The 12,555-nt window shown below is 41.4% G+C and overlaps 1 protein-coding gene across 3 annotated transcripts in view; it reads left to right on the top strand.

Moving 5' to 3' along the window:
- SNCAIP (synuclein alpha interacting protein) overlaps positions 1-12,555 on the top strand; it is a 124,361-nt gene that overhangs the window by 96,015 nt on the left and 15,791 nt on the right. For all 3 annotated transcript variants that reach the window (XM_030567445.1, XM_030567446.1, XM_030567448.1), the window contains exons 7-8: positions 5,143-5,268; positions 7,953-8,122. In XM_030567445.1, the coding sequence (XP_030423305.1) occupies positions 5,143-5,268; positions 7,953-8,122 (296 nt within the window). The remainder of the gene's footprint in view (positions 1-5,142; positions 5,269-7,952; positions 8,123-12,555) is intronic.

Genomic DNA, 12,555 nt, shown 5'->3' with positions numbered 1-12,555 from the left:
AGGGATAGCTCGTCTAGAGATTTAACATTTGCTCCTGATATCCAGGCATCCCAATTCTTTCCAATGTGGTAGGCATGTCGGGTAAATGACACATCTGGTTTCCACCTTAGGGCTCTGAACCGCCGACGGGCATGCTCAGGTGTTAGCTCCATTCTGATTCTGGCCTTGGTTTGAAAAAGTTTATAATTGCTCATGTGTTCCTTAGGCATTTCAGCCACCACCTCTGCTAAAGGTCCACTAAGCTGTGGCCTCAGCTCTATCATGTACTGGTCTGTAGAGATGTTGTACCCATGGCAGGTCCTTTCAAAATTTTCTAGGAAGGCTTCAGTGTCATCACCTGCTCACAGGTGGGGAATTTCCTGGGATGGGAAACAGTACCTGGAGAAGGGTTGTTAGGGTTGGCTGTTTCATTCTGCTTAGCTTTTTCTAATTCCAGGGCCTGTTAGTGGGCCTCCCTCTGGAGCTCCAAAGCCCTCCAGTGGTCAGCCTCTTTCATCTCTATAGCTCTCTTGTAGGCCGCTTCTTCTCTGGCTATTTCTGCATTAATTAGTTCCATCCGTCTCTTATGTTCGTTGTCTCTCTCTGTTGCTTCTAGCTTTGCCAGTTCCTATTTAGCGGCTTCCTTGGAACTCATTCTTCCTGCTTTCTTGTGCTGGCCGCACCCATCTGCAGCTTACTGACTGCTTGGTTAACAGAGATTTTCTAACTAGCTATGCCCAAGAGGTAGAAAGAAAGAAAAAACAATTCACTTGTAAATGCCCTTTGCTGGCTGTCTGCTGGCTCACAGCTTGAGCCTCCTCTTAACAAAGACTCTTGTTAAAAAATTTAACATCTCTGCCCTCAGGCTGCTTTCCAAGCAGCTAGAAAGGAGAGAAAAAAAATCCTACTGGCTTTTGGTTTTTAAACCCAATACCACCGCTGTGCCACCATGTCAATGTCTTTTCCCCACTTTGAACTTTAGCGTCCAAAAATTAGGGACCTGCATGATTACTTTTAAGCTTAATTACTAGCTTAAATTTGGTACGCTACCACCAGCCAAAATATAGTGTTTGGCATACTTCCTGTTCCCCTAAAACCTTCCCTGGGGAACCCAAGACCCAAACCCCTTGGGTCTTAAAACAAGGAGAAATATCAATCAGGTTCTTAAAAAAGGAAAGCTTTTAATTAAAGAAAGAAAAAGTAAAAATTATCTCTGTAAAATCAGGGTGGTAAATGCTTACAGAGTATTCAGATTCATATAGACTACAGGGACTTCCTCACCCCCAGCCTGAGATTCAAAGTTACAGCAAACAGAGGTAAAAATCCTTCCAGCAAAATACACATTTACACATTAAGAAAACAAACATAAGACTAATCTGCCTTTCCTGGCTAGTACTTACTATTTTGAAACATGAGAGACTGATTTAGAAAGACTGGAGAAAAACTGGGTGTGCATCTGGTCCCTCTTAGCCCCAAGAGCGAACAACGAACAAAACAAACAGCACAAACAAAGACTTCTCTCCACCAAGATTTGAAAGTATCTTGTCCCCCCTTTGGTCCTCTGGTAAGGTGTCAGCCAGGTTCACTGAGCTTCTTAACCCTTTACAGGTAAAAGAGACATTAACCCTTAACCATCTGTTTATGACAGCAAAGGTGCAAGGGATGGAAAAACTTGAATAACATCTGCCTAACTCTAGCCATTTTTATTAAGCTTTATCTAAAAGCATGTTGTAAATTAACCTTATCTTATACTGAACCTAATCAATATATAAATCTAGTGATGAATAACCGTAAAAGGTTCAGTGTTTGGATGCTTCTGCCAATAATACTGATTTGTGGGGAGCTCGGGGGAGGATATACTACTAGATTATACAGTCCTCAGTTACTATAGGGTCCCCTTTCCCCAAAATAAACCCTACAGTGAACCGACCCCAAAGGACCCCCATCATTCTTGGGTTCTGCAGTGACTTTTGTGGGAAAGAACTAATGGGCTGCTAACCCTGTCTCATTTCTCTGGTGGATAGGTTCCTCTCCCCCCAGTTTCTTCAGGGGTCAGTCAAAGCCTGATGGCCTTCACAGGGAGAGTGCACAAGCAGCCCTCATCTTATCCTATATAACTGGGAACAGCACAGAACCAGTTGCTGATTTAGCCACTGCTACTTTTTTCCTCTTCTACTAATCTCTCATTGAGACACTGCAGTTCTGCCTGTCTAACTGGCCCTATGCACGGAACTGGAAGATTTCAGAGAATTCTACCATGGAGGTCCTGGACTTCAATTTATTTCCTAGCAGCCTAAATTTAGCTTCCAGGACCTCTCTCCTACTTTTCCCTATGTCATTGATACCTATACGTACCATGACCATTGGCTCCTGCGCAGCAGTGCCCATAAATCTATCTAGCTGTTTTAAGAAGTCCACGATCTTTGCACCTGCAGGCAATTCATCATGCAGTTCTCCCGATCATTACACACCCAACTATCTCTATTTCTAATAATCAAATCCTCCATTGCTATTACCTATCTCCTAATAATAGAAGTCTCCTATCCCAGGGGGGAATCCTCAGTACAAGAGGATACCCTGAAATCATCTGGAAGGAGAGTCCCAACTATAGGATTGTCTCCCTCCGCTCTAGCTTGATGTTCTCCTTCCCTGAGATTTTCATCCTCCTCAGCAGCACTGAGGCTGTCAGACCAGGGCTGGGATCGCGCTACGTCCCTGAAAGTCTTGTGTTTTGTATCTCTTTGTCTCCCTTAGCTCCCCCCATTTCAGTCAGGGTGGATCCAGGCCCCAGCACGGCAAGCGCGTGCTTGGGGCAGCATGCCGCGGGGGGCGCTCTCCCGGTCGCCAGGAGGGCGGCAGGCAGGCAGCCTTTGGCGGCGTGCCTGCGGAGGTTCGCAGGTCCCGTGGCTCCGGTGGACCTCCCGCAAGTGTGCCTGCAGAGGGTCCGCTGGTCCCGCGGCTTTGGTGGAGCCACGGGACCAGTGGACCCTCCGCAGGCATGCCTGTGGGAGGTCCACCAGAGCCACAGGACCGGCCACCGGCTGAGCGCTGTGCTTGGGGCGGTGAAATGTCTATAGCCGCCCCTGATTTCAGTCACTCTGGTCTCAAGAGCCTGTACATGGTCTCTGTGAGCCATGAGTTGCTTGCACCTAATGCACACATACACCAGCTGCCCACAAGGCAGGTAATCATACATGCTTCACTCAGTGCAATAAACTGGATAGCCCCCACTCTGCTGCTGGACTTCCGCTTGCATTATTTTTACTCATTTTGTTTGTTCTTTGTTTTTTGAGGGGAGTTTATTGGCCTAAGTTTACAGTATGGTTGCTAAGTGTTTTTGGCTCTCACATTCCCTCTCTGATCTCCCTCACAAAACTCCCCTGTTCGCTAGCTCCTCTGATCGCTTGGGAGCAGGCTTTTTAAATCCTTGTTCTCACTGTGTTAGCCCCGCCCCTTTGTCAAGGGATACTAGAGGGATCAGGAATTAAAGTATGCAGCCTAGAACCTCATTAGGAAGCTCTCAGCCTTGCCTGATAGGCTTCTAGGCTCAGCACATAGCCCCCAAAACAGACAACCCTATAAACTCAAATCAAGCAGGCACACAACAGACAAACTGACAGACCGTAAACTCATCCTAATAATCACGTAGTCACTCCTCCTTCACCTGGAGCAGCATGTCATGTAAGGATGCATATCATGACTGACATATGCTTAGAACTTTTTGGTTGGGGAAATTTTAGATTTTTTTTTAAACAATTAGATCTAGCATTCTACAAGTGCAGCAAAGAATCCTGTGGCACCTTATAGACTAACAGACGTTTTGGAGCATGAGCTTTCGTGGGTGAATACCCACTTCCTCAGATGCATCTGAGGAAGTGGGTATTCACCCACGAAAGCTCATGCTCCAAAACGTCTGTTAGTCTATAATGTGCCACAGGATTCTTTGCTGCACTTGTAGAATGCTAGATCTAATTGTTTAAAAAAAAATCTAAAATTTCCCCAACCAAAAAGTTCTAAGCATATGTCAGTCATGATATGCATCCTTACATGACATGCTGCTCCAGGTGATGCATCTGAGGAAGTGGGTATTCACCCACGAAAGCTCATGCTCCAAAACGTCTGTTAGTCTATAAGGTGCTACAGGATTCTTTGCTGCTTTTACAGATCCAGACTAACACGGCTACCCTCTGATACAATTCTACAAGTGTAAGTTAACCTTAATAACTATTGCAAGTGGATGATAGTCACAAGCCTTGAAAATATCAGCTATAATTCATCAATATCTATAGTCTATTGCAGATGTGAATCACTTTTATGATTATTTTACATTACCCAAATCTTATAGATTTTGCTTGTTATCATTCTTCATTTTTTTAAAATTAATTTAGTTGAAGAACATCTCTATTTTCTGTGCATTTCCAAGAATCTTCATCTTCAAAATACACTAAATGATTTCTTGGACACCGAAACAGCCTTTTGGTGTTCAAGAATTCATTTTTCCTCTGTATTACTCAAACATTCAATTAATTTATCTACATATGCCATTTGGGGGTATACTATTAGAGTGTAGTTATTTGAGATATAGAAGTTATTTTAATGTTGAAAAAAATATAATAACAGTAAGTTACCTAGAACTAAAATCTAGGGAAAACCTTTAAATGGGTTTGAACCTGGCCTCTAATTTTGTGCTTGCAATCCACTACTGATACAAATGATAGCATTTAGTCACCCACCTACTTGATTTTTAGGTACAATCAGATGATAAATGGGTGACTAAATAGCATAATGTGCATCATGCTAATTGGAGGCACAGAATTTGAGGATAGCTTCTAAAGTTTGGATGTTAATGTTCACCAAAGCAGTTTATATAAGAACACTTCTAAACTACAGTTGTTTTTAATCCTATACAAGCATTTCTCTAAAATACTTACTGTACTTTTGTTTTCTGATAATGAAAAATTAAAAATAGTCCTTCACCATTGTTGGCCAACACTGCATGCATCCACAGAGATTGTTCTGAGGAGGAATTTTAAAGGGGATACCTGAACTGAAAACAAGGTCTTTTGAGAAGTGTCAAGCAACTTTAATAACAGGCAGTGTTACCATTGCTGTCTCTAATAAGTTTTGCTTTTGCTTTATTTCTTTCTTAATTTTTTTCCCTAGGAGAAAATACTTTTGTGGCTTCTCCAGTTTATGCAAGAACAAGGGATTTCTTTGGATGAAGTTGACCAGGATGGTAACAGTGCAGTACATGTAGCTGCCCAGCATGGCTATTTAGGATGTATACAGGTAGAGTACTAACTACACTTATTTCAGAGAGCTCTTTTGAATTTATAAATCTGCAGATTAAAAGCCCCTAATATCAAAATGGAGAACCTCATAGGTAAGAAATAAATCCTTATAATAAAAAAGATACTAAAACCATAAAAAAGCTTGAACAAGTAGGCTTCAAAATAAAACTTCTAAAAACTTACGTACCTTAAGTGCTAAACTTCACTCTGTTATACTTGTATAAATCCAAAGTAATTCTGTTGTAATGAGACAAGAATTAAGGACTGAATTCCTAGAGAGTTTTTTTTAATTGATACAAAGAAAAATAACGTGACTCCATGTGCATTAAGATGAGACTACCCCTTAATGAGTTAATGAACTCCTAAAGAGCTGAAAGAGACTCTGTCAGGATTGATAGGCATACTCTGGCATTAACCTCCTTTGAAAGTTCTTACCTTTCTGATGCTTGCCATCTATTTCTCTTTCGAGCAAACCATTGCAACTATCCGGAAGGAGAGGAAAAACCATGAATAGCCAGGGTGCAGGATCATTAGAAGCATTGTGCACAAGAATGATTTCTAGTATTCAGTGCTGCTAGCACTTCTTGTGTTAGGCAGCCAAAATTGTTGATTGGATGACTAATGGATAGGGAAAGAATTAGTCTAAATGGATGGCAAAGGGATTGTGTGGAAAAGCAGAGTATCTGAGAAAGATATTGGTCAGAAAGGAAGGAGAATAGAGAGAAGAGGAAAAGAGATGATCAGCTACATGGGTGGAAGACAAAAGCCAGAAGCCAAGATGGGAAAAAGAAGATATGAGGACAAGAGGAAGAGAGAGACAGAGAAAATGTACCTGACCAGTAGTAGTATTTTTTGAGAGTCGTAGACAAGGAGTGCTAATTTCAGGAAAGTCATTTCAGGCATCTGTAAATAGTAAGTGCAATAGAGGAAAATTGAACCAGCAGACGTTGAGGTAAGAAATCGATCAAACAGATCTGGAGACATGACCATTACAAAACTTTGCTGAATTTTCTTGTTAGTGAGATGCTGTCCTGCTTTGAAACACATCAGGAGTGTACCCTGCCCAGTTTATTGTGAGAGTCACATTAAACGAATCAGCGCACATGCGCAATCCCTATCTTAGTGTTTTTGTTGTTATTTTTCAGATAGTTGCAACGATCAGGTGGAAAAGAAATAGATGGAAGGAATGCGAAAGGTGTAGGACCTACCAGATGGGAGCACTGTCATGGTAGGTCAATGTTTAAGGCTACCAACTTTGACAGTGTCCCTTAGAGCTGTGCAATAAATTGTGAAAGAGTAGTGATTAGCAAATGATTTTGCATGGAACAGTAACAATTCCAGTCTATTCTGGGAAATGAAGTTAAATGGAAGCAAGACTAGTGTTGTTTCCTTTCTGAAGAGTTAACTTGAATAAACTGTCCTGAATTTTTGAAAAAAATTTTTATTTGATTGATAGATAGATAAACCAGTAGGGGAAAACCTGGCAATTACAGATCAGTAAGCTTTATATCAGTACCAGGAAAATTGATTGAAATAATAATTAAACAGATTTTTTTTAAAAAAGCACAGCTTCTGTAAAGGAAAGTTGTGCCACTCCCTTCTACTAGAGTTCTTCGAGTGTGTCTGTCACCCCTCTGAGTCTGCCACACCTTCCATCTCCAACATGCTCCTGTGCCAAGGGACCAGGACAGAAAGCTAACTACGTTGACCTTATTATACCCAGGGATTCCAGTGCCAAGGGAAACCCATCTGAGCTGAAAAGCTCAGATTGTTAATTTCATAGTAAGGCATTCCTGAAATCAGGCTAGTTGGAGTCATTCACAGAAAAAGACAGATTTTGTACAAGTGCATTTGAAAAAGGCTTATTGTATTATCACCAGAGGTGAAAGTAGACCGGTACGGGGTACCAGTAAGAAGTGGACACTGGCAGTGCTTTAACATTGCTGCCCCTTTTTCCGCCCCTCCACTCCAGGGGCCACCAACGAGGGGGAAGGGGCACGCAAAAGGGGAAGCTTCCCCCGGGCCCAGTGATTTAAAAGGCCCTGGGGCTCCCAGCCACCGCAGCAGCGGCCAGAGCCCCGGGCTATTTAAATCACTGCTGGAGCCCTCAGGCAGCACAGGCCAGACAACGTGGAAGGGCTGGCTGGAGGAGGCTGACCCAAGGCCCCATCCCTTCCGGGGACCCCGTACCAGTAAGTATTTTCTCTTACTTTCAGCCCTGATTATCACAAGCAGAATTTGGCAGGTGTCCAAATGTAAACACTTCTCATTCACTAGTCTCAGCCCCAGAGTATACTGTAGATTTAAAACCCATTATAAAAGTTACATTACACAAAGTAACAAAAGGTGTAAAATCAAGTTAACTGGGGGACAGGTAAAGCAAGATGGGGGAAATATATCATCTGGTCTCTCTGATCATCTGAAGGGGTAGCTCAGTATTCTAAATTACTCCTATGCCCCATTGTTAACTTTGATTGTCAAGTTAGGAGCTCTGACTTACTGAAGAGTTATTTCTATGGATGATTTTTAAAAATAATTTAGACCAAGATTTTCAAAACTGAGTTCCTGAAGTCAGGGTTCTAAATTCAGCAGTTCCCATTGACTTGAAAATCTTTGCCATAGTTTATAGCAGAGATTTTAAAGACACTTACAGCTGCTCGTGTTCTTTCTACATCTTTGCAGACATTGGTTGAATATGGAGCAAATGTCACCATGCAAAACCGTGCTGGAGAGAAACCTTCACAAAGTGCTGAACGACATGGACACACCATGTGTTCCCGTTACTTAGTGGTTGTGGAGACATGCATGTCATTGGCATCTCAGGTTGTGAAATTAACTAAACAACTAAAGGAGTAAGTGTCTAATTCATGAAGGCGGGATAGTGGCTACACCAGGATTGTTCTCAATACAAGTCTCTCCCTTGTCTTCAGTTTATTAACTAGGTCCCTCAGCTACCTCTACATTAAAATTAGTCAATTAACACTTTCCCCTTCTTTCTCTATCCATCACCATACTCTTTCAAACTCTAATCAATCTTTAGCTTCATCTTTAGCTGCTTAGCTCTTCTACTAATCTTGGTGAAAGTTTTCTGTTCTTATGTGGGCGTGGGTATAAGTGGCGATATCTGTGTATTTATGTGTGTGTAAGTAATCACCTTATACCTGTCCCCTTAAAATCCTAAGGACCACATGATTTCTAATCTTATTTTTCTAGTCACTTAGCATACATTTAGATAATTAAAACAGTTCTTTGCAATTACAGTGTTAGGTGTTGATGTTGTGAGGAATCATGAAAATAGTAGTTAGAAAATCTTTGGATCTTGGAAAAAGCTATTCTGGAAATATTGTTTGTTCTGTTTTTTTCTGGATATGACCAAGTTTGAGCGCATCACTATGGCTCATAGCAAATGAATTAGCTACAAGGGCCTGATTTTCAAAATGTTAGATGTGGGATAGCATGACTATATTGTGTTAGCAGTTATTGTGATTGAATATCTCCTTAGGGTGAATTTTCAAAAGCACTCAGTATTGGCCTAACTTGGCTCCCATTGAGGTCAGTGGTAATATTAGACCCAAAATGAACACTGAAAATCCAGCTCTTAGTGTACACTATATCCCATTTACACATGCAAACATGGAAAAATGGGTCACATGATTTATGCAGTCAATTACAAACCTAATGTCTTGAGAATCAGGGTCAAAATGTTTTACTGAATATTTATTATTCCTTTGCTGTTAAGTCCATGTGTGTCTGCCACATAGGACTTTGTATATGTATAACAAAAAGATTATACAGTAGCAATTTGCCTCCTCTATCAGTACAGAACACTTCAGTTCATTTGAGGTATTTTGTTTTTGTGTACATATATGCAAATATGTGTATACTTGTATTATTGAAACATCTCAGTTAGTTACAGTTTACATTTTAGACACACACTGTAATGACCCCACGTGTCTTGAGCCTGCAAGATTCCTAGTCGAGTGACACCTTCCTGCTCACACCCAGTTGATCACTACTTGCTGACCAAATGGAGAGAACAAGGAACCAGAAGCTATATCACTGAGGCCTCTTCTGGGCCCTGATTGGAGGAACACCAGGATCTCTAATTGGTCTGCGCTTCCTATTTAAACCCAAAGAGAAGCACTGGAAGATGTCTGTCTGCACAATTAGGCTCTACCTGGTTGCTGCTTGGACACCTCGTCCAGTGCTTCAGACACAGATATGCCTGATTACTTGTATCCTGACCGTGTCCTGATTCATGATGACCTGACTAGTGTCTGACCCCGTCCAGATGAGTTCATCTGGCTCCTGCCTGATTCCTGGTAACTTGAACATGACGCTCAAGAATTAGGTCGTTAAGCAGTGCATTAGATCCAGCTGCTTGTGTTCCTTTCCCCACTTCCCTCACACAATGAGAAACGCCTTCCAAAGCAGTGAATTCAAAAGAGAAAAATGTTCTATCTTGTCACACTTTTCATATGCTGTCTTTCAGTATTGAAAACTCACTTTTATTCAGATACTCATCTCAGTTGTTATAGCTTCAACAAACTGAAATAGAAATGGAGAGGATAAATGGCAACCATCAGTTCTTTGTTTCAGTTCTCTTTTTCAGTAGAATTCTCTTTTATCAAGACTCACCGTATCTGTGTTGGATTTTACCTCTGATGCCTCATTGGGGAGGGAAGACTTAACCTGTCAGCCAGCAAGCAGTGGGCACATTTGCCCCCTTAGGAACATAACGTAGCTCAGAATATTTCCTGACAACAGCAACAGGCACCTTCTCAGACCCCCGGTTTCCCTTGAACTGTAGCACATAGAAAACCTTTAGAATCATTAAACTTGACTCCATATTGGTTTCTGTGTTTGACCCAGCTGGAAATCAATCTGTGCTCTGTAGGAGTCTGTCTTTTCAAGCCAAAGGGCTTTGTTCCACTCAGTGTTGCTGCCTCTCCTCAATCTCTGATGGAGACAAAATGCTGTGAGCTTCTTGTGGAGCTGTCTTGCAACCTAGTCAGGCAGTGGAATAATCCATCACTGGCTTGAAAAAGCAACTTCTGCCTGCCTGTTTGGGTTACCAACCTCAGCCCCAGTACTGGAACTCCAGCTCCAGACATGCTGGAAGACTCAGTGACTTCCACTTACTTACTTACCAGTGTGTCTCATCAGCCAGGGACAAGTGCCTCTGTCTGAAACCCCCTTTTATCTCCATCCATGAAAGCGCTGAAGAGGTTAATGGTGTCCTACAGATACAGCAGTTCATCTACCACCTTCCTTTTCAGCCATTTATCTGCCTCCCTGGAATTGGCACCACCTTTAGCATGTTATCAAGTCAGACTGTCCCAAATACACGTAGGATCTGGCTATGTGAAATCAGATCACCATCCCTGCCGTTCAGCCTGACCAGCTGAACTTAAGAAGCTCAGGGGGCCTAAACCAGCTCAAGAATCATCTCTTCTGATTCTTGTTTCAAGGACTGTCTCCAGAAAACGAGCACCTGTGTGTTGCTCTCTGCCAGGGGAAAGACTCTCTGCTACTGAACTAAACCCCTCCATGGTTCAGTGTTAAGGGAGAGCACAAAACCAGGAGTAAAACAACATTCAGATCAGTTTTCAGTTTCCCCTTGATCAGAGCAAATGGGCGAGCTCAAAGGCTAAGAGTGTAAACAAAAGGTCTCTAAGGTGGTCTCGGTCTCTCTCCAGAGAGAAGATATGACACTTAGAAAATAGAAAATGTCTAGAAACCAGAAATCCTACCTATCGTTCTCATCTTCAGACTAAGGGGAACTCAGAATCCAGAAGAGAGAGAGATTCAGGAAAATTCTTTCCACCATGGGTCATAGGGAAAGTGAAACAACAAACAAGTACTTACCATCAGCTTCACTGTAAAAAGCCCATCCTCCACTTCTCTGTCATTCTGAATGATCAATTCAGAATGGGAGCAGCCAACCAAAAGAGATTCCCAAGACAGTCACAAATTTTTCACAATGCCTACATAAAAAGGCCTCGGTTGTACTTCTCAAGGTCACCAAGGTTTTTAACAATTTGGTTAATCAGATTGATTTTCTCAGTAGTATATCTGTGGCCTAAGGAACCCATGGGTCTCTGATCAGAAGACACCCTGCTGCACAAATGAGCCACCTTTTTGACCCTCTGCTGGCATTAGCAGCCTTGACCTGTGTGTTGCTTGAGCTATCTTGGCCTGAACAATTCTGTCAGGCCCAAAGATATAAAATCAGCCCTTCCCTAGATGTCTTTGACAGTGTCCTTCCATGGCAGACTTCTCTGTGGACTGCCTGTGGTTTGCAGCATATATATTGGACATAATACCATAGCTAGATAATGTTGGTGGAGCTGGGGGTGGGAATCATCTACCCAAGCCAAGCACTGAAATAAAAAGATGTAGACAAAAATACCCTCATGTCAATGAAGCGTGGACTACAGGTTTTCATCAAAAAGCAGTCTGTCATTTTGTTCCCAGTGTTAATCTACATTCTGTAGATAAAATGCCAGGATTTAGCTGAAATTTTATATGAATGGTTTTATAATGTTGTGCAGTTGAAGCCAAACAAATAAAAATGATTATAGGATAAAATTTAACCTTATAGTATGCTCTGTTGTTTTTGTGTGTGGTACTCTTATAAAATATAAACGTGTATACAGATACTAGGCGTAAACTTTAAAATGTTATTCCATCATTTACTTACTTATGTGTTTTATTTTCTGCTGTATAAAGTGTCTGGGTTTTTTTAATAAAACAATAGATCTTGGTACATTGAAACATTTTGCTAGTGTCTGGGGCCTCAGTTTGTTCCCACTGTCATCAGTGACGAAATTCTGTGACTTGATTAGGAGCAAGGTAGGGTGAGCTGTAATTATGTATTTTAATACTAAAGCTTATGATATTGCATGACAAAGTACTGCTCAAGAATATATGATCCTGTAATTTACAAGGCTATCACAGTGTGTGTGCATGCTTGTCTGTTATATAGTATTCATTACGTAATGAAATGAAGGAAATGTGGGAATGGAGTAAGCTTTAATAGTTTTAGTTTAATAAAGAATAAATAGATTTTTTGTATAATGCCTTTTAAAAAATAATTGAGGCTTGGCTGGAGTAACTGTAAGAAAAGATGTTCTAGTGAGAGAAACACATAAAGAAAGGTTACAAGTATAGGAAGTTTTTAGTTACACCTATGAAACAGTTTGCATTCTTTCAGATGAGTTCTCACTGTATGTGATTTATTTTTCTTATTTTAATATGCTGAACTGAAAGTTGAGAAAAGGGT

Source organism: Gopherus evgoodei, chromosome 6 (genome assembly GCF_007399415.2).
Source record: "Gopherus evgoodei ecotype Sinaloan lineage chromosome 6, rGopEvg1_v1.p, whole genome shotgun sequence".
NCBI classification, from domain to species: Eukaryota; Metazoa; Chordata; order Testudines; family Testudinidae; genus Gopherus; species Gopherus evgoodei.
This window is presented reverse-complemented; position numbering and strand designations above follow the sequence as displayed.